This window comes from Homalodisca vitripennis, chromosome 8 (genome assembly GCF_021130785.1).
Source record: "Homalodisca vitripennis isolate AUS2020 chromosome 8, UT_GWSS_2.1, whole genome shotgun sequence".
In the NCBI taxonomy this organism is placed as follows: domain Eukaryota; kingdom Metazoa; phylum Arthropoda; class Insecta; order Hemiptera; family Cicadellidae; genus Homalodisca; species Homalodisca vitripennis.
In genome coordinates this window covers 107952475-107976213 of record NC_060214.1, presented here as the reverse complement: position 1 = coordinate 107976213, position 23739 = coordinate 107952475, and the positions used below count along the sequence as shown (strand labels likewise).

General features: G+C 33.8%; 1 protein-coding gene across 1 annotated transcript in view; it reads left to right on the top strand.

Moving 5' to 3' along the window:
• Positions 1-23739, top strand: part of LOC124367860 — a 33442-nt gene that overhangs the window by 7485 nt on the left and 2218 nt on the right. Inside the window, exons 3-8 of the mRNA XM_046825024.1 lie at positions 5644-5791; positions 7262-7384; positions 10665-10720; positions 11811-11889; positions 16941-17069; positions 19195-19412. Coding sequence (XP_046680980.1) covers positions 5644-5791; positions 7262-7384; positions 10665-10720; positions 11811-11889; positions 16941-17069; positions 19195-19401 — 742 coding nt within the window. The 3' untranslated portion in view covers positions 19402-19412. The remainder of the gene's footprint in view (positions 1-5643; positions 5792-7261; positions 7385-10664; positions 10721-11810; positions 11890-16940; positions 17070-19194; positions 19413-23739) is intronic.

Below are 23739 nucleotides of genomic sequence, written 5' to 3'. Positions count from 1 at the left end.
GCACCATTTCTATGTCAATGCTTGCAGTCAGGTCATGTCTACTGCTTTTAAACTAACACTAAGACGAGGTTTCAGGTACTTCCTTTCTATCACATTTTCTAGATCAATGGTTCGTTGACCTGCATGAGGGTTGGAAGACATTGTCCTCTTCTGTACTGACCCTCAGAAGTACTTTCCACCCCTTAACTGGCAATTTGCAACCTGTCACTTCCACCTGTTCCAACACAGCCATGTTGACCTGGAGAGCCACAATGTAGTTCTATTGGTCTGGTGAGTCTCGGGGTATTACTTTGTGTGGCTCCAACATCTCCTCTGGTGTCAGTAGTGATAAAGAGCTAAGTAAGGTTCTTTGACTATGTTTCAACAGTGGTTGAGAATCCCCAGTCTGGCTCTTTGACATGCTCTTTGAGCCCGGTCGGTCTCTTTGCTATATGAATCACTACTTAATTTGTTAGCCTGTAGTATTTAATTTCTTTGTAGCAACCTCATTCAGGTAACATTGAAACACAATTTCCTACACTGTCATATGTACACAATTGTCTCCTTCTTTGTCATCATTTTATCAGCTGTAAAATTGTTCATTTTTGCATATCTGCTCCACTATTTTGGATTGAGTTTTATGTGTTCTTACGCTTAGAGGTACAGTAAAATTCAATATATTATTGTAGTAAATTTTTTATTTATAACTGTCATAATTATGATTTGTATCATTAGTGTTATGCTTTTGACAACAATGTCAATTATATTTCCAATATACTCTATTTCACAGATATTTGAACAACTCATCGCATTACGCTTATTGCTTTATTACTATTGCACCGTTCAAGATAATACAGTAAATGTGTTTTTTTTTAAACCACATAAAATGCATTTGTCATTTAACGTTTGGTTTTGAATATTTGCATATATTAATCTCAATTTTATGAAAATTAAAAACACTGTACACATTTAAAAATGGCGACAAGGACAGCTAAGAGAATTTTATTTTTACATGGTGTCTAAACCAATTAGCTATTCATCTGATTGTAATAACCAATTGAGAAAGGCATCTCAATCCACATGTTGGCTGAAACTGGAGTAATGTGCCCTAGCCAACTGGGACATAGTTGAGTTCATACTGACTGTAAATAACACAGACATATAAAGAATGTGAAAATGCTTTGTACTCGTATATATAAATCACATTTCTCCCACTGCTTCGGAGTCTCAGGATTACAATACTACTCCATGAATGCTAGGGTAATAAAACTACTATTAGAATAGCATCAAAACAGATTACATAGAACACACTTATATTGATCCCCTGGTTATGTAACCGGATACATCTTTACATCAATTCCTCACTGGAATGTTACTGTGGTTACTAAGATTACAGTTAGAGTTGTGCTTGAAGACATGTGGCATATGCATTAACCATGGATAAAGCAGCTTATCTTTAGGTGTTAAGTTAGTTGAAACAATTATTGACGGTACAACTAAAAACACTTTCGATAAAGACTAATAATTATCAGTCGATTCTTTTCGTGGTACGATCATTTTTGTACTTCAGTTACAAAAATCTTTTGGTACATTGCAGCATTGTACTAAATTGCCACATATAGTTTTGGTCTTTTACAGTTATTGTATATTTTATACTTTTAGAACTTGTAACTTATAATGTGAAATTGTTGAACATTTTATTGTAGCCCTGAATATGCATATACAAAATTTTATATATTTTTTTATATAAAGTTTATCTTTATGGCCAATTTTATTTTAAACTAAACAAGATTAGTAAAATTATCTCAAGATTATTTATAAATGAAATTGTAGTAAGCTCTTTTTATTTAAATATATGATACTGAACTTTTAGATGCTGCACATTATGCTCTTTTCACAAACATATTATTGCAATATAAGATAACATGTACTGAACTTTTGGATGCTGTTCATGCTGTCCTTTTCACAGGCATGTTATTGCTGTGTAAGATGACATGTACTGAATGTTGGATGCTGTACATGTTGTCCTTTTCACAGGCATGTTATTGCTGTGTAAGATGACATGTACTGAACGTTTGGATGCTGTTCATGTGCTGTCCTTTTCACAGACATGTTATTGCTGTGTAAGATGACATTTACTGAATGTTTGAATGCTGTACATGTTGTCCTTTTCACAGACATGTTATTGCTGTGTAAGATGACATTTACTGAATGTTTGAATGCTGTACATGTTGTCCTTTTCACAGGCATGTTATTGCTGTGTAAGATGACATTTACTGTACGTTTGGATGCTGTACATGTTGTCCTTTTCACAGGCATGTTATTGCTGTGTAAGATGACATGTACTGAACGTTTGGATGCTGTACATGTTGTCCTTTTCACAGGCAGTATGAGATATACCAAATGATAATGAGGATGAAATTCCCTTTGGTAACTTCTAAAAAATGTTACATTTTTTCATACCTTGTTTTGGTAGAAAACGCGCAAGTCAGTAAAGTGACTGGAACAAATGCAAAGAACTGTGTTTTGTAAACAGCTACTCACATTTAGAGAAAATAATTACAAAGAATAATTTTAGTGTGAACATTAAAAAAATCCAAGAGAATATAGTTTTAAAAAGAACATTACAGAATTTTAGTTTTTCAATCATATTTTGCGCTAAGTGATGCCTAATGTGTGGTTGTACAAATATTATTGATTTAATCAAGGGTTGTAAGACACGCTAATTTAATTGAAGGATTAGTATTGAGGATTCATGAATGATTGTAAAATATGTCTTAGTAGTGTATTCTTTTGTGCCCACGTCGATTGTATACCTCCTCTTGCCTTGTTTTGTTACCAATAGTTATGAATGACCACAGGTATAACTTGTATTATTGAAATTTCAAAACGACCAATTAGTTTTAAGAGAAGGTTGAAGTTCCATCTCAAATCTGAACTTATTTTAGAGAGCCTGAAGAAGCATGGACAGGCAAATGGTTTCCAGCAAGAACGCAGACTGCAACAGAAAAACCCAAAATTGTGGTACCTAAAAACTCAAAACCTACCTCTACAATACCGACATCTGCGGTACCTGTAACCGCAGGATCAACAAGAACGATACCATTATCTACAGCTCCAACTGCAGTACCAACGTCTAATGAGCTGACAACTGTATTACCTGTATCTATAGTACCCTCCACTGCAGGATATGTAACCGCAGTATCAACTTCTGCTTTATCCACAACACCTGTGATGCCAGAACACAAGATTGGACTTCTTACTACGACACCGTATCCAACTAGATCGTCAGCTGTCACTGTTCGGGTGTAATTGATGTCTTTATTCGTGTGTCGATTTCTCAGTTTTATTTTTCATCTGTAAATATGATTTTTTGATTATTAGCAGGTTATGGGTGCTTGTTTTTTATTGATAGTGTTTTAATAACAAATGTGATAGTGTCAGAGAACTCTGAAGAGAAGTTTCTGATTTTAATAAATCTTAGTTTTGTAAGTAGTTGGATATTCATAAAACACAATACTGTGACCGACGTAAGACACAATAACTGATACAGTTTATCAAATGACTCAACAGCATGTAGCCACATGATATACTCAATTTGGTTACAAATTTGATTTACTATTTTCATTGTGGTTTTGTTGATAAATCTCGTAATTTGACTGTAGCTACTTATGAGGTAGTCGCATATTTAGCGCAGCTGCAAAGTTACAGAAGGATAAAAAACTGTATATATTTTTAAATATCATACCGAAGGGAATTTTCGTTTTTTGGGATTGAAGTTTAAATTACTGCAAAGGCAGCTCTTTTTAAACGTGTGGTTTCTTTTACGAGTTCATACTTTTTTTTAGACGTATACAAAATTGTTTTTCTAGTAACTACAAGCATGTTTCTCTATAATGTAAAAAGACTCAAATATATTTGTTTTTGTTTTAACAAATAAAAACTGTATATATGTATATTTTTAGAGTAAAACATAATACATTTTGATACTAGAAGAATTAAAGTTCCAATTAAGGTGTATGAGTTTTGTTTGCTTTTGAATTTATTAGTTTAACCTGTGCTGTTATATATTTTATATAGTGTTTCATATTTTCCTTTATAATAATGAATTCTGCGTTTTTTGACTATTTTGGATTTGTCTGAAAAAACATTTTGTACACGACCTAAGGATTCAATATTTGTGGTTTTGCCCTAAAATTGCTCAGCAAATACTAGTTTTTGCAAGTTACTTTTTTGTATTTGTGAGTGAGTTTTTTATATTTTTTGCAGTTTAATATTCAAATTCTATATACTTTGGCAAAAAATGTGCAATAAGTATTCATTTGCATAAAACATGTACATTTTATAGCAGTTTAGAAAACCTTTACGAATCCGTCCAAGTGGGCCTGCCAGTATAGAAGTTACTATATGGAGGGTTCATAAGTGAAATATTGGAGACAATAAAATAATGTTTGTGCAGATAAGAATCCAGATAAAGTTATATAAAGCTGGTACTCGTTCTGTAGCCAAATCTTATACAAAATACTGATACAGACCTTCCTTGGACTTATTAGTTTTATAAATGATTGCCTAATCTGTGGTTTCATCTACCAATTCTTTTTCTACGATTGAAAGTGTCGGCATCAATTTCAGGTTCAAAATAATTGGGTGAGCGTTAGCGAAGTTATCTCTTGAGGGCTGGACGAATTTCATTTCTGTTTGTCTGATCAATATCTTGAGAATGAACTGACCTATAGACAAATTTTGCAAGATGTTTCATTTGTATATAAGTAAAACCGACTTTGATGATGGTGTATTTCATGTATAAAAAACTTTTGCGTGAAACTTCATTTTTACATAGACAAGAATGAGTTCTATGATGGTGCATATCCGTCCATGGGATTGACTGAATGTCATTGAAGGCACTGAATCACTCAGTAGGCTGTCACTTTTTGCCTGCTGGTGGCAAGTAAAAATTTCTTTTCTGTATGATTGCCTATCTCTCTGGAAAACATCTTAGGAGTGAAATGAGTTTGAAATTATATATGCAACTTCAGCAAAGCCCATTACACAACACATGATATGGCATACTCCTACCTTGTAGCTTTTAAAAAACTATTTAAGAAAAAAAATTTTGCACGCTTTATATATGCTCGTAACATAATTTGATAATTGTACTGTATAACAGATGTTCATGAAAAATCTAATATGGCCTCCCCTCTTGCGTAGTGGACAGTAAATAAACGTTTATTTCGCACAGACTATTCGTCGTAAGCCTAAATTTATTATTATAACCCCTTCAATGATTGATTGTCTGCATTACTGGTTGGTGATGGTTTAATTTAAATGTTCAGTAAAATTCTCTATGGAGCAAGTCCATTTCTTAAACGAACGTTTCTCACTATATTTTACTATGTTATATATTAAATTTTTATTACTCTGCTTGAATTTCTTCTACTTTCAAAATCAATTTAGTACTTTTTGTTTAAATTGGCTGAGGTGGTTATAGTTGTTTCGTTTATCTCTTCGGAATGTAAAATGTAATGCAGCAATGGATTTGGTTATTGGTTTGCATGGCATAGTTTGCAATGTAATTATTCGTGTGTTTTGGTTGATTTAGCAAAGTTAATTTTTTTTAATATTTGTTGAGAGAACTTTATCATAATGGGATTCATGCATTTCCAGAGAGCCCTCAGAATCATGGACAGGGAAGTGGTTTCCGGAAATAACGACTGCAGCTCCATCCAAGAGTGCGGCAGCAGTTCCTGCTGCCGGTGGCATGGACGGCAATAACATGTGGCAGATGATCAACTCCACTTGTGATGATGGCAAGGTCAGCCTTATGATAAAATAACAGAATAACAAAGGAAAATAACTTGGACAGAATATTATTAACTGTGATCTTAGTCTTAGGAAAATATCATGGTGAAATTTCAGTTATAAAATAACAGAGTAACAAAGGAAAATGGCTTGGACAAAACACAATTTACTGTTTTTAAAGTAAAACACTTTTTTTAGAAAACACTCCAATGATATAAACACAGACAAAAATATAAACAACCATTGGTTTGATTCTGTTATTTGCCCCCAACACTTTTTTTTGGAAGTTACACAAGGAGCAGATGCTTTTAGAGATTGTATAGGTACTATCTCAAGAGATGCTTTTTGTTCCTAGCATTAATGATCGGAGACATTGTTGCCAACTTGTATGAACTGTGATTTAATAACAGTTCAAAAACTAAAAATACTTTCTAATCTTGTCGAAACATTCATAGAAACTGTTTTTCTTGGTTTGCATTTCCATTTCAATATAGTTATTGAGTAGCATGGACAATGTTTTAAGTTTTGGTGACATATGACAGGAATTTAACTCAAAGATGTTTTTACATTAAATTTGTAAGTCCTAATGTTTTAAAAGCTTCATTTTCTTTTCAAAGAGGAATTAAAGGAAGAAAGATCATGTTAGGATCTTAGATAGGGGAGTAAGGCTGTCAACTGTGTACTAAATCGTAATTTTAATGTTTCTGTATTAAAAATACTAAAGAAAGAATTCAGTATTATTGTGAGCCTTTCTGAGGGTCGGAAAATAAGGTTACAAGAGCAGTCCGCATCAAGATAGTCCTATGGTGGTTGTTATGTTTCAATCCCCCCTCTAAATTCCACGCCAAACTGGTGCCAGTTTTATAGAAAATTACTGGTTCGTCTCAACATATGTTACAGTAAACAATTCATTAGTACCTTAAACAAATATGTGGTGTTTGTCTTTTTTATTTTATTGGCCGGTGGTCGGGGCAATAGCCATCCCAAGCCTTTCTTGGCAACAGCTGGTGCTGTAACCAGCCCCGAGTGAAGACGTACTGAAGATATCATGTGGGCTTTTTAGAACCTTTTAAAATATTTCTACAAAGATGGCTGTCCCGCTCCCTATAGGTCCCCCGACAGTGTTGAATTAAGTCCTTGGCTTCCAGAAAAGGTCCACGTACCTCATAGTTTTATATCAGAGCCCAATGTGAACCAACGTTTAAAACCCAACCATTTACGTTTGCAAATATACGTATGTTTGATTTTTTATAGACAACATGTAAACAGATAGTAGTGACCATAGCTACGTGGTCAGCAGAGATAAGAAATCCTCTAATGTCATCGGACTATTTTAGTGTCTGCTATTCTAGTGGTTCAAATTCAATATTAATAAAGAATATATTTTGTTTATTAACTTCTTAAAGTTTTGAACAAACTATAAGTCATCTATTGTTACATTATATTCTCCTGTTCCTAAAAAGTGTGGTGTCTTGTTCTGTAGCAAAATCTGACGGTGGATTGGGAGCCCAACAGCTTTGACTACGAGTGCGAGGGCCCCTATTTAGAACCGGACTCGAACGTGAAGGCGACGTTGGAACAGGAGTACATACCACCAGCCTATGTGGTAAGTAGACATCTCTGGGTGTCTAATACTATTTCTTGTTTTCTACTCAGGACAGAAACTTTTATTGTTTGTTTGACTTTCCGCATCAACATAAGTTCGAAATAGTTAATTTTGAATCATCAAAAAGTGGTAAATTGTTACATTATGAACAAATTTTGATAAAATTCCCTGCCGCCGGAATTGTTGTTTCATGATCTTTTTTTGTCAGATTGTCAGATTATCAGGTACTTGCAATACTTTTCAATTCACTATATTGTGACACTTTAATATCTCAGATTTGATTTAAAACTTTTATTTTGGCATATATGTCTCTTTTACTGAAAATATACAATATTTAATCCTTCTCAGATGAATATGGATGTATCCACTAAAGACTATAATTTATAATGGGTGTTTGTGGATATATCCCCTTAAGGTTAGGTACATTCTTTATAGACAGTTTGTGGATGTTTCCATAAAATTGGAGCTAAGTCTACTAATTTACTTTTTTATTTAAAACCTTTTTGTGTTAAAGTATATTAATCAAAGGTAATTTACAAACTTATTAATAAAAACTTAAAACATTTGAATAATTATATTTAAATGAAATTTATTATTTTTGTGTTAGATACAGCTGGAGTCGGATATATCAGTGAAGGAAACAGGATTTTTTCCAGACATTTGCCATCGTTCAGGGGACACAGTAACACTACATTTGGGATGTGCAATCTGAAGAAGAGTTATTTACCTGAAGAAGAGACCAGATTGCAGATCTCGAAATGTAGTGTTACTGATTTTCTGTATCACTGAATAATGGCAAATGTCCGGAAAAAATTCTGTTTCCTTCACAATCCTTCCACTGTCAAAAACAAACTTCAAACAAAGGATATGTCAATACGTATTTTTTTCCATAAAACCATTAAAAAAATTAATTATAGAAAAGTTTTAAAAGTTTTGTAATGATTTTTTTTAAGCACAGCATATGCCAAAATCATAAATCCGTAAGTAAGTGGTTTGATTTTGTCTTTCAATTTTTTTTCAATCTTTTCAATTCAAGTCTTGGCAACACAATAAATTATTTTGAACATCAATCAATCAATAATTCTTTATTTACAGTATCATCAAGATACGTAATGGTGTCAATAACATTAATTTTAATAGTGAACACAGTTGTAATTATTTTAGTTGATGAATTTTGCATGTCGTCTCTTCATTGTTGTGCAGCCTCAAAAAGTTCTTTCATAGAAAGAGAGGTCTTGACTTGAGCCAGTTGAGAAGTCCTGCTGCCAGTGATTTCCTTCTGAGAGCTTTTAAAGATGTGGGTAGAGCGTTGTACAGCTTACGTCCGATGTATGATGGTTTTCTCTGGAACTGGGCAGTACGATGGGATGGCAGAACGTAGTTGGTGGCATTCCGGGTGTGTTGTGGGTGTGGATATTATCCCCTCTTGGTAAGTCGCATTTAAGTGTCTCTAGTATGACAGTTTGAATGTAAAGGGCTACAACAGTGAGAATCCCTAGAGATTCAAATGCCTCCCTACAGCTGTCCAGTGGTTGCAAGTTGGCCAAGGCACGAATGGCTTTCTTCTGTAGTAACAGAATCCGATTTAGGTTGCTTTCTGAAGTCCCCCCCCAGACCGTTATGCCATAGCGGATATGTGATTCCATCATTGAATAGTAGGCTGATTTTGCAGCTATCAATCCACCTACCCAGTGTATTCTCTTGATTACATAGACTCCGGAACTAAGTTTTCTGCAGAGGCTATCTATGTGGCTAGTCCATGTGAGGCCGTCATCAAGTGTCACACCTAATAATTATGTTTCTGAACACCTGGTAAGTTCAATGCTGGCTCTGCAAGTCGACTGAAGTTTATGTGAACTGTCTTTGAAGCATTTAACACCAGATCATTATGGTTGGCGTAGTTAATTACTTTTTCAAGTGTGGATAGAGAGTCATGGAAAAGCCATTGTGCACTGTCATTTTTCAGAAGGACTGTAGTGTCGTCAGCATACATTACACATTTTGAGTTACTATTAGTTTTTATGATATCTGGCAAATCATTCACAAACAAGATAAATAAAACTGGGCCCAGGACGGATCCTTGCGGGACTCCTCTTGTAACTGGCTGGGGGTTAGACTTACATATATACTTTGTTCCTTTTAACACATCCTTGTTTGTCAAACATTTTGGAACATGCAAAACTTACTTGTCTTACTTACTTTGGTTCACTATTGTACATTAATCCGTTCTCTCACAATTGATTTGGAGACACTTGATTTGAAACATTCTGTATAAATAAATCAGTTGCCTGGTACCGGCTTAATGAAAATGTAATTCCTCATTATATCAAGTGTAAAAGTCCAGTTTTTTTTTACAAATCTGTCAGCGATTTGACAGTTTTTAAAAATTAATTTATATCCAGAGTTTTTAACAAGATATGAGTTTCTATAGCTTATTGTACTAGAAGGGTATACAATGTAGGGAACTTCACTCTACAACACTGCTGAGCTAAGGTATAGGCTCTTATTCATTGTCATAAAACTACATGAACTCTTCTCTGAAAGGCTACAGTTTTGCAAAGACTTCTTTTCCACTAATGAAGTGAAATGTCACATACAAAGCCACTCGTATGCATCTCATTTACTCACTAATAGCCTGTGGTCATTTTCCAGTACTTCATTGCATATTGAAATTTGTGGTCTGTTTAAAGCCCAAAAAAGAATAGCAGGTCAAAATTAACACACTACACAATTATCACAGATTATTTTTCACTCATACCATTGCTGTAAAAAACATTTCAGTTTAGGAATAGAAACAGACAAAAGAAACTTGTTGTAAGAAATGTAAATGGAAATAGATTTATTTTTTAATTACAGTTTTTATTTCTAGGTTAAGAACTTATATAATATATAAAACATTGAATACTTATTTTACTTCTAAGTTTATGAAGTATAAATTTTATCTCAAGAAGTGGTTTTCTAAAATTAAAAAAACTCAATTTAAAAAAGTTTTAATATTATTTTTATACATTTTAATAAAGCTGTATAAAAATGTACACAAAGTTCCGGATGTGCAAAAACATTTCAAGCCAATATTTTCACTATAATGGTGCCTATGTGTTAATGCGTTTTCCATATAACTAATATGGGAGATTCTGTCCTAACATGCTCCCATTAAGATTATTAACACATGTAGATGTAGTTAGTTGACATGTTGGCCTATTTTCACTGATTTTATACCTCAGTAATTTAACACACAGAACATAAAAATTTTATCTCAGTAAAATAATTTTTATTTCAGGCTAGACATGTCTGTATGAAATCGAAAATTCCCTACGACCAAGATCTTCCCACTTTGTAAGTATTGTTTGTTGCTTCATTATTTTAATCTAATAAAAAGTATTAAACTACTTAAAATTGTAATACATTTTCTACTGATTCATATTTTGCATGAACTAGTATTTTAATAAATTAATAAAAAAAACACCTCTAAACAATCGTATGTGCTACAAATATTATTTAGAAATATTAAATAAATATTAATTTAGTTATTTGTTTGCCCGAGAGGTTGTAGCACTTTCCAGCCACAACTGGTTAAGGATTGAATTTTATCACTGTCCAATAGCGTGGATCACACATTGTGGTCTGACGAGCTAAACGGCAAAACAGCGAGGACCAACAGGAGTGGCCCTGTAAGCTGAGAGGACAATCACATAAGTTCAAATCCAAGTTGAAACGGTTAAAGATGTAAACCATTGTTAAGTGTCCAAATAATATAAAGTGATCTCTTTTCTATCATACAGAGACGTACACAAAGAAGGGAGATATATGGGGGTAAATCTTCAAAAATTCTCTTTTATTATATGAGTAATGTCAGATACAACTAAAACCATTCAAAATTCTAACTGTATGCTAACATATACATTTATTGATATTCCTAATATTTTTTTACTCTTTTAATTGTTAGTAGAACATATGCTTTAACATTTGAAATTTGGAAAACTGGATATTTTCTCTTCTTCATGTGACATAGCCTATAAAGATTAAGAATTTAAAAACATAACGATAAATGTGTCAAAGCTAAGAAGAAAAATCGAAGATATATGTCACACACCAATATTAAGTAAAATGAAACGTAAATCAGCAACAATGTTGCCTGCCACAGCAAGATGCATAAGTTATCTGCACCTTTGTCATCTTTAGGAAGCAATAGTGTTTTTTGTGACTATATCTGTGATTTATGTTTCGTTTTACTTGACAGTTAAGTGTGCCATCAACTTCTCTGTTGTTTTGCCTTAATTCGTTATGTATCAGCATGTTTCTTGATTTTTTTAAACCGTTCTACAAGTTGACTCTAATATTTTTGGTATGTCACTTGAAAAAGAGAGCACTTCTCGACACCACTTGAATTTGTAACTACAATATTGTAACTGGAATATTGTTGTAGTGGACCTCACAGACCAGCCTGGGCTAGGTACGGAGAATATACATTCCTGCCCATTCAGCGCTTCCTACACAACATGGAGGTTTGTACTTAAAGTGCAACAAAGTTGTTAGGTTTTTCTGTAGCTCTTATGTACTATTTGATACTATACTATTCCTTCTATTAATTTGACCTGTTGTTACAAAATTGAAAAGAATGTAATTAATTTACTGTTTCTATCACTTATTTGGGTTATTATATTCAATATTCTAGAACAGTGGTCATAGTTTTTCATTCATATTTCGTTTTTCTTTGTTTATTTTGAAGATTAGTAAAACGTACAATGATCTAAATGATAAATTTATTGATATTTACATAGGCAGATGTTTTTTATATAATTACAGTAGTACTTATGTAAAAAAAAGAGTGTTTGTTTTGTTTTTGTTAATCGTTTTTAATTGTGTTTTATACAATCTCAGTGTTTAAGTTAAATTAGAAGCATTGTGTTTTTTTTGTGAAAGCTTGTATATTATTCTATACTTTACTATATTTAACCCTTTGCACGCCAGCCTATTTTCCAAAAAGTACTACCCAGAAACGCCAAGGGTATTTTCAGCAGTTTTGCAAGCTTTCACAAAGTTTATCATAACTTTTTTATTTTTTTAACAGATATTGATGATTTCTTTGCCATTGTTTTGCTTATAAACATTCTCTTGTTCAGTTGGTAAATTGTAGTTGCATAAATGTAATTTAAACTTATAAAAAAATTAAAATTTAGAAAAAAAAAAAATTAAAATTTTCAAAAAAAAAATGTTTTTTAGCTCAAATAAATGGTTTCAAAAACCATTTAGGCTGATTTCCTGTTATGTCCCAGTAATCCATATCTACCCCTTAACCGAATTACAAAATTTCAAAAGCCTACCTTATATAGAAGTCTAGTTGTGATTTTTTTCACTAAATGTGATACGGGCACAGTTTTTTTTAAGTTGCATAGACGTATGTAATGTTACACTATATTCACATAATCAATATTTGACACTATACAAATCGGTACTTTGGGATTTATACCAACCCACACCAGTATGAAGAACACAAAAATATAAATTTATAGATATATTACAAACAAACGTTATAGAACGAAAAATCAACTCTTTAATTACAAAATTACAAACTTACAAAGATTATCAATTGTTGATGAGGTCAGATTCGCTTAAACTTTTTTCAATGAACTTAGAACGTTATAAAACCATGTAATTGAGTAACAGAAACTAATATTCCATCAATCTACAAGCATTTCCAGGTATTGTGATCCTTATTGTGGTCGCTGTTATCTTATCTTTCTCGAGGAATCCGATTACGGCAGGCCGCGCGGCATCACATGATTATTTAAGTTTTTTGCACGGTACATAATTGCCTTTCCATTACAATTCAATTTACATTTCTGATCAGCCCCTCTAGAATTATATTTTACTGATAGATATTATCTCGAGGGATGTTTTTCTCTCGTTGACATCAGCGCGAGCTTCGGAGAGCACCCGCATTTTTGGGTGGCGGAGTTTGATCAAGAATAAAAACAAGTTTTTGTGTGTTTTTTTTTCAATAAAGAGTTTAGTTTTTGTTTGGTAATGTTTGTTTTTGTTTGAATTTTTGTGTTTGGAGAAATTTAGGGGTAAAATACGAAAGTACAACAAAGGGAACGGGCGGCGAGAGACTCTGCAATCACGTTATCTACTAGACCGCTCGACTGTTGACCTCTGTCTGAGGATGGGGAGGGGTTTGCGATAAGACAATTCCTGTTTTATACTGACGAAATATTGTTCTACGCTTAATCTAGTAATCAGTAGAAGCTAAATGTCAATTGTCTGAGGATGGGGAGGGGTTTGGCGATAGACAATTCCTGTTTTATATCGACAAAATATTGTTCTACGCTAATCAGTTGAAGATAAATGTCAAATAACGATTCAATGTCTGGGTGTGGTCGGTATAATCCCAACGTACCAATGAATCTAATAAAAGAGGCATAATAAAAATTCCCTAACAACAAAAGTAATGATAGAATTACAAACGTAAACAACGCACAGCAACACAAACGTAACCTCACTCTCGACCAAACAATCCAACAGCTGCGAAGCTCAAATACGACCAAACAAACAGTCCATAAGGAATTAACTACTTTGTGGTTGCAAAGCAACTAATCGACTATCGATTAGTCAAAATTTCACGGCAATCAGATGAAGTATAAGAAAATTACAGGCGAAAAAAACGTGACGTACCTATATTACGGCCGTTGGTGATTTTCGGTTGAGTAGCCGACGGCCCGTAATATAGGTACGTTGGCGTGCAAAGGGTTAATACACTGTGGGAAAAAAACTGCTTACCGTTGATTTTGGATTTGTTTACACCCTAACTACGAGTGTAACCAGAAACAACTGAAATATTTAACGATTTGGGTTATGAAATTGGTAATCACTGCATGAAGGCCAACTAAAGCAACTTAGACCAGGCTAGAGGGAGTCTACAATATAAGCTAAAAAAGATTTTATCAAGTAAAATGGTAGCTATATAGACGTGGATATAAGTGTAAGCAGTTTTTTCCCAAAGTGTATGAAATATAGTAAAGTATAGAATAATATACAATTTTTTCACAAAAAACACAATGCTTCAAATTTAACTTAAACACTGAGATTGTATAAAAAACACAATGAAAAATGATGAACGAAAACAAAACAAACACTCTTTGTTTATATAATTACTACTATAAATCTATTAACTCTTTCAGTACCAATGTCCATATGTTGAAAAATCAAGCAAGAATTTCCAAAGTTCGGTTTACCAGTCGTTTCAGAAAAAAATTTATATAATACCTACATTATATTTTTGCCTATATTTTATATCAATTTGAATTAAAAATAAACGTTCTTTCTGATAAGCATGTTATATAGCTGATCAATAGAAGAGTAGCATTTACAAAAGTTGACGATAAAAATGGCTGGTCATCAATGAGGTTGTAACCGTGGCATTAAAAAGAAATGTTATAATATTTTTATTTTAAGTGATACTTTAATATAAATTTATATATGTGTTGAAAGTAAAGTGTTCTTTTAGTGTGCTTGATGTTTTGTTACTTATTTGAGTGTTGAACTTGAAAATAAAAAATAAAGGCAAGATTTTATTATTGTTATTTTTTTATTTCTCTTGTATTTTAAGAAGTTTTTGAATACATACAGTGATAATATACTTATTTGAGTACAAAACAAGAATTGTAAAAATTAGCCAATAAATAACAATGTTGTGAAATTTTATAATAACTGTATGCAAATTGCTCAAAATGGCATGGCACTTTTGATAACACCTGTAAAATACCCTTGGCACTTTTGACTTATACTCCAAAAATGTTTGGCACTGAAAGGTTTAACTGCTTAAAACATCAGCTGACTGCCTTATTAATTACAGTTATGTTTGTCATTATTTACTCCAATAATAGAGAGTGGCCACCCAATTGGGAATAAACCTAAAATTTTATGCATCGGGAATAAGCAGGGAATCTTCCTATAGAACCGGAATATCAAAAACAACTTTTCTGTCTCTGAGAACTTATGAAATCAAGAAGTAACTTGAAAGCTTGAATCAGGACCCTCCGGTTAATCTCGAAACATCATATTTAAGTGACGTGGTCCATGAAACTGTGAATGAAGATCAAGGTATTCTTTGTTCACAAGCCCTATCTGACGCCGGTTGATCCAAGGTTGCCTCCACTTGTATAGTGGAGTTTATCTTTGTTAGTTCTACCCCTGTGTCGTTTTCTTAAGAATCCCAAGTGTGAATAATATTCAGTTACATCCCAACAATAATCAGACATTGAGTCTGATGTCACTGTCCTACGTGTTGATGATAATCTTTGATCATGCACGATCACTACAAGGAATCTGATGGTCTCGGTGTTCTGTCTGTAGAATCTGATCGTCTTAATGGAACAAGATCCAGGAATGCTGTTGTATACCTTCCAGTTCAACCTACACTAGGTACAGCAAAAAAAACTATGTGTCATCTAAATCTGGGACCCTATGGATGTCCAGGAGCGGCACATCACTAACCGTAATTAATTGTAGAGATATTGGAGTGTAGAGAAGAACAATAGGTCTAGTACTGGAGTTGGCGGGGCTCCTTAAGTATTAAAGGCAGTTGCTAGCCTACACATAAGAGTGTGCCATCCTGCCTGCTTTGACTGGAGAGGCTGATACAGAGCTGGCCTCACTTTCTTCCAAAGAGATCTCAAGATTAATGCCTAAATATCTTTCCTCAAGGGTCTCAACAGGAGGTGGCCCCTACCTCAATATCCTGTCACTCACAAGTAGCGCAAATGGTTTTTTAGGACTGTGTGCAATTTCTCAGCTTCTTGTCGGAAGAGCAAGAAATGTACAAGATAATAACCATCCAACTGTAGAGTTGTTCGGGGTTACGTGCTTCATCCACATGTGAATTAATAAAAGGGGTGAATTCATTGTGTAAATTAGGTGTATTAAATTGAGCCAGTAATGTTGACATGCTGTTTCAGTGGTAATGTATAGTTCGAGGAATTTAGCACGTGACCTTGAGTGTGTGGTGATAGGCGGGGTAGCATTATGCACTGCGTCCCGAAAACATTTCCTGTGACTCATGGGTAAAACCCTCCTTTCAAGAATCGTATTGACCCAAATAACTCATCACACTCACTACAATCAGTCTGTTTTGTGACAGTGCTGATTTTTTTGGAATTAAATAATAAGAGAATGCCAAATAATAGGACTTATCCTTGTTTTTCAGTTGTTATAGTGTTGTTTAACGTGTTTTTAAAAATAACGTATTTGTCAATACTAATCTGCAAATCGAAATCGTGAGTTTAAAGTCGTTAAAGAGATTGTTGCGCATTCATCTCAGCGGCTAGCACGTAAACGCAACCCGCCACACACATAGCGTTTATTTGTTCAAAGGGTAGTATTAGGACCCTACGAGCACAGCTAAATTCTTCCAACTGTAGATAGTGCTCTTTCTGTAATTCCTTCCTCTCCCGTTTTTCCATTAGATCATTTTTTTTTATGTTACGTTGCTGGCTGGCACTGCATGAAAGATAAAATAAAATGTATTTTGTCTTAACTGCAATGTTAATTTTTTTAGCACGGAGGAGTCATCATGCTTTATCACCCATGTGCCCATCCTGCTCTCGTCAACAAGCTGAAGAAGATTGTGAAGAGCTGCCTGTACAGACATGTCATCACTGCATCAAGACTGGTGCCTCGTGACAGGGTTAGTGCAAATACAAACATACAATGGGATACATACTATGTGTAGAAAAAATGGTTGCTCCACCGTGATGAGACAATGAGACTACCACTGCACATATTTATAGGTGTCTCTGATGTTGAAATGATGTAAATGTTTCGTTTTAAGCTTCTTTGTCATCAACTTTCTTTGGATCTCTTCAGACGAATATGACTCCAGATTCCAGGAATCGAGTCTGAGTGGGCGTCAGATACCAGACGCTGCAATAAAAGGAAGGTCAACTGAAGCTATACTAAAAATTCAATCCAATCCTTCTGTTTTTTAAGATCACGTTGTTTTGTTGTTTGTGAATTGAATGTTGTTAACCCTAGAAATGGCACACAGACTTACTGTAGTGGCACATTGTTTTAGAGTACCCTGTAATGTATTTTTCCAAAACTTATTTTAAATACAGCCATTGCTCCCAATGTAACCTACTTAATTTTTCTCATAAAAAACAGAGCATCATGTTTTTGTTGATTTTTTTCTGTACTTTCATCATAATTATTTTGTACTTGGAAAACTATACAATAAAGGTCTTTGTTGTTTATCCCCGAATTCCGCTTTGTACCTAACTTGAAACAATCCAAAATATACATATACACCAAATTCTACGCTGTTTTCAGAAATGTATGATTTATATAACTTAAACAAACATTATATAAACATATTTTTAAGTCGATTCTGGTGTCTTTACAGGTGAAAATAAACAAACAATGCAAGGCACTAGCTGTTACTTTATAAAAAAGCTGATGTAATACAGCATGTATGTTCTAGTGGAGAGCTGTGTTACTAACAACATAATAGACATCAAAGTAGGTATTACATGAATGCAAAATTAGCAATTGAGTAATATGCTAAAATTTAAAACATTCATTTTGTAATTTTACGTAACCTTCATTTTTTGGTAGTTTTGACATTCCATGAAAACATTGTGTGTTGTTTTAATATACTGTTAGTTTTGTAGAGGGAAAAAATAATGTATGATAAATTTTTGATTGTTCTTATAATTTTATTGTTACTTTTTTATTGCTTCTATTTTTTTACTTATCTATCTGACCTTTTTACGACTATGGCTGGATATTTTCTATCAGCAAAGACTTTGATTAACTTATCCATGTACTGATGATAATCAGGGCATCAGTACTATAATTGTTAAGTTCGAGTTGATAAATTTTTATGTATTGGCCCTTTTTATGTGAATAGGATGGCAATGTTATAATGTAGGTTATCTTATGGCAATGTTATCATGTTAGTTTCTTTCATATGAATTTAAGGTTTATGTAGCTTATCTATAAATAGGTTTGAATAGGCAGGTACCATCTTTGTTACCATTGTGGTACCTTCATTATGGGGAATTTTGGTAAAAAAAGCAACTTAACATAAATAGTTACCAATCTAATATCATTTAGAAGTGGTTGTCCAATTTTCTTAGTCTTTCAATGAAATGATTAGTATTTTTCACATAAGATTCTAAATTTTAACAAAAGGTTTAACAGTTTGTCAGTGCAGCTGGAAAAACATTCAGTGGGATATTTATAGGCTGTTTATGGATCTTCTTGTTTATGGAGGGTGTGTGGGGATTTTTGGACAACAGGCAGCACATAAAATACTGGAGTTCTTAAAGTCTTTTGGAACTAGTAAATTTAGCATTTCAGCATTTCTTTTGCCTTCTTGTAACAAAAATGTTTTTATTTGTTTATTAAATTTGACGGTAGAATCTTCATTGATTCGTTTATAACATTTTGAGTCATCCCGTTGCTATTCAATTTCTAAAATATCCAAGGTAGAGATGGAACTTTCCTTTATCTGGTGGTAAAATAATTATAGCTTTTTATTTTTAAAAGATGAAATTGCTTTTCCGTTTATTCAAAGTTAAGTTTCCTTTTTCATCCAGAGTATTAGCAAACGAAGGTTGAACCATATTTTATATTACATTTAAGAATAGCTCAATGGAATGTTCAGAGAGCAGACATGGAGAAATCCAGTCAATTGAAATTTGGAAATTTATTGTTGAGGGTTTATTTTGTTATTGCTATGTGCAACAATTTCATGGAGGGTTGGTGTAGTATGCTCAAGTAGATGGTACAGTGTAGGGTTGTTGTTGCAGCCGCTCGCACTGATGACATGGGGTTGGCGGCTCCTGATGCCTACCGTGGATACAAGTCTTGTCGTTGAGTTTATCCGAGAACACGCTCTCCATGGCTACGAAAAGACACACAGAGACGGATTCTACGACCAGTTGCTGGTGGCACCGGCCACGATTGTGTCCACTCCAGACGACCAAGAGATCTGTCCCCGGTTCAAAGGTGTCTAAGTGTGACTTAGGTAGGTTGTAGAATATAATATATAATTGATAAAAATAACTAGAAAAATCAAGTTATTTTTGTATTGAGCATATTTTGTTTACAAATAGTTTTCATTTATGAGTAGTAGGGATGGGTAGGGACAATACTTGATACCTCAATACTTCAATATTGATATATTCCTGGTCCTGTGGCTGGCTCTTTTCACTCGATTCCAGTACTAATATTTTCAAGGAACTATTAAAATAAATTCAAAACTATCCAACATTATATTAATATTTCCAAGGGTTTATTGGCTATTGTAATATTTGCTTTATTACATTTACTACAGATATGTCAAGAGACTGGGAGAAAATTTCAAACTATACAAAATTTCCAATTATAAATAGTTAAACATTTATAATTAGAAAATAATTATGTTATATTCTTTGTTTAATGTTAGTTATTGATGATGGAAGTTTTCAGAGGATAATTGGATTTCGGACATTTGCCATCGTTATATGTTACAAAAGTTATACTAACCTAACTCATAACTACAATCTAGGTTAAAATATACATATCGTGGCATTACTTTTCACCCCTACATTTGCCAATGATTCGTTTATTTCAAACTAGATTGTAGTTATGTGTTAGCTTAGTTATTCACCTGAGGAAGAGATCAGATTGCAGATCTCGAAACCTAGTGTTATACATTTTGTAACATATAATGATGTCAAATTTCCAAAGTCCTTTTAGGCTATAATTTTGAAAGAAAGAAAAAATTAACCACATTGCCAAAATCAAAGGTTAGCATTTATTACAAAAGGCACGTAATGTTTTTTAAAACTTGAAATTCAAGGAAAGCTACACACAATATTCTTATATTTTTTTTTTTTTTTTTTTTTTTTTTTCGTTCCACCTATACTTTTCATTCATGGACCAGTTGGTAGGAATGGTTAGAAAACAATTACCTTGAGTGTTTGATACAGGGTAGTGTCACCCATGTGCTCGCGAAGCGTAGGAGAGGGGTTTGGGGGGCCTGAAGGGGGGGGAGCCCAACGCACAATGCTCCCATCCACACTCCCCCTAACTTGTACTAACCTCGAGTTATCAGTCAACTCTTGCAGGTCCCTCTGGCCTGTGTCTTCACAACAAATTAAAATATCACTTCGTTATTTTGATTCAATGGAGGAAAACACATTTATATTAAACAGTATGAAACAAAATAATTTCTTTAAAATTGATGTCTTTTAGAAAATGTTTTTAATAATATTTCCTGTAAATCATGATCATAATGATTCTGTGCTTATGGTATTTCCCTCTGTATGGTTTAAACAAAAAAAAACAAAAAAAAAGAAAAAATCACTTCTTCTCCTCTCTGCGGTTCGAGTTTCACATACTCATGGCACAAGGGGGGGGGGCAGCGGGGGGATTTGCAGACTTGAGAGGACTGACGGAACGAAGGCCGCTCCGCAAAATTAAAACTGTTATTTACCATATTTTACAAAATCTCACAAAACAAATATTTTATTATATACATATAATTACAACATTGTGGGAATTTAATTATTCAAAAAAGTGATATTATTGGTTCCTCCTCGTTGTGTCCATAAAACAATAATGGGTGTAGATTGGAAATAAAAATTTAAATCACCTCTTCGATTCCATGATAAAGACATTCCCCGTCTTCATAAGTCATCTTCAGGAAAAGTCAACTGTTGTCCTCTTCACTGGACTCTGCACCAAGATCGATTAATCCCACCCTCCCCCTCCCCCCCCCACAAAAGATTCCAATGGTTATCTTCCAGTTGTCTTTGATCTCGTATGAACTTCTCTTCATTTTCTTCACATTTTCAACATATTTTGTTTCACAGTCCGTTTCAGTTATGCGCTGTTTGTTCAAACTTGTGGTTCACCAAGCGCGACTCAACATCATGTATTGTTGTAAAGTCACACATTTGTGAGCTTGAAACCCCTGTTTTTTTACATTTCAGCCCTGCATGTGCTCTATGCCGGTATTTGATGTTCGGGATGTTATGGAGGGGGGGTATGCCGCTTAAAGGATGTCGTGATGCATGCTCTTTCATTAATCTCGTCAATGGTGATTGGCGAAATTGTGCGCCGGTTTGTGTCGTTTGTTGCCTAAAATCCAACTTCATAGATGCTACAACTTCGGCGATGACGTATTGATGAATTTGAAATATTCTGTCCTTCTATTATCAGCCAATCTTGCATCTTCTGATTATAGTGTTCCTTTTCTGAGAAGTTGGGCCCGTATCTACTTGGAATTCCGGGATGATGACTAAGATACTTGCTCTGGGTCAATATACCACTTACCACCACTCGCAAGTGGAGGGCGGTAAATCTTGGATAATTATTTTGGCTCCCGATCCAGGCCATTTTTTTAATATATCATGCCCCTTGCCGTTCACACTTGTGTTGATAATCTCCTGTTCTTATGTGGCTCTCAACACATATTTGTCAGAACCAGTTTTTCTCGAAAAGCCCCATTTTTCTTCCTCTGGCGTTGTAAGAAGAATTTAAAAGAATAAGTCGCTGCCTTTTGGATCCAATGGGGCGGCGCCTCCGCCACTCCTGCATTTGAGTCATCGGAACAACCTTTTTCCGGTAACATGAGCTGAACTCGATGTTATGATTCGTCGTAAAAAAAACTTCTTTATATGGGGGCGTTTCTTCCTTGGTATTCTTGAATTTTTTCTCAAAATATAACAAATAGTTTTTTTGGTAAGCAACATTTCATGGGTTTACAATGAGATATGATGTTTGTTGATTTGGTCTCTTCTCCTTCCGTAGCCTTATATGTTCCTAACAATTCTTCCCAAAAACTCGAGATAGACCCGGTAAAATGGGCTATTTCACTTTTTCGGGTTTTTTTTGAACAAATTTTCCTTCTCAAGTGTTTTTCTGTTAGAAATTTCTCGGTTTCAAATAAAAAATTGTTGCATTGTTCCTGTCATTTGATAACACCAAGAATCATATTCATCGGAGTCCAGTCTCCTTTTTGCGGCACCTTTCTCTCACGCTTTTCTTTGGAGTTTTCAAAGGAAGGCGTTGTTGTTTCAGCTAATTTTTTTTTTTTTTTTTTTTTTTTTTTTTTTTTTTTTTTTTTTTGTTTTTGTTTTTTTTTTTTTTTTTTTTTTTTTTTTTTTTTTTTCTTTTTTTTGTTTTTTTTTTTTTTTTTTTTTTTTTTTTTTTTTTTTTTATTTTTTTTTTTTTTTTTTTTTTTTTTTGTTTTTTTTTTTTTTTTTTTTATTTATTTTTTGTTTTTTCTTTTTTATTTTTTTTTTTTTTTCTCTTTTTTTGTTTTTTTTTTTTTTTTTTTTTTCTTTTTTCTTTTTTTTGTCGGCATACTTCATTATACAGGTTTTAGTCTCGCCGCGCTGGAGCTGATTGCCATTCTTTCCACTCTCTTTTTGTCAGGGGTCAATAATCCATATGTTTCCTCTTTACCCTATCATTACTCTTATAAAATCCATTCACATTAGAAATAACTTCAGTGTCTGACTTTTCAGAACTTTGACCTTCCAGCTTTGACTTAAATACAGTTTGCTTCGGTGTATTGCAGCTCCAAAAACTTCCCACAAGTATATCAATAACATTTTTTCTTCCTTCACAAACCACCAAACACAGGGGGTTGTTGTCCGCAAACAGGGAGCATGAAAAGAAAACAATAATGAGCGTTGGCGTGCCCTGGATGGAGGGGTCGGTCGCTTGCCAGCGAAGGTGGGTGGATGAGACCTTGTACCGCCGTGACTGCTAGTGGGGGAAGGACAGTTGTCGTGCCGTGCTTCACCCCCCCCCCCCCCCCCCCTCTAACACGAGGCGCCCGAGCTCGGTGACTCGGACTGCTCCCTGTACTCTGAATACTTCAAATATTTTGCTGTATTCTTGGTCCTGTGGCTGGCTGTTTTCTCACCCTCGATATGTTTACAAGGATAGTTGCAATATTTGTACATTTTCGATCCAACATTATATTTTTACTAATTGGAACCCTAATAGGATATCCATGCCTCGCTACCTCCACAGGTTAATATCTTTTTTTAATTTGGCCCCATAATTGGTGAATCTTTACTTAAAAATGCCATGTACTCTCGAGGTGTTTTGTACTGTTTAGATTTTAATAAACCTTGGGATATTTAAGAAAACATCTAAACTATATTTTTTCACAAGAAAGATAATTAAAAAGTTATTGTTAATTTTTTAAATTTTTGTTTTTTTAATTTTTATTTTTTTATTTCAATTTTTTTGCTTTGTTGGTTATATTTTTATGTTTAATTACTAAAAATATAAACAACTTTTTATTTTTTACTGACAATTATTTCATTATTACAATGTGTTTTTAAGTATAA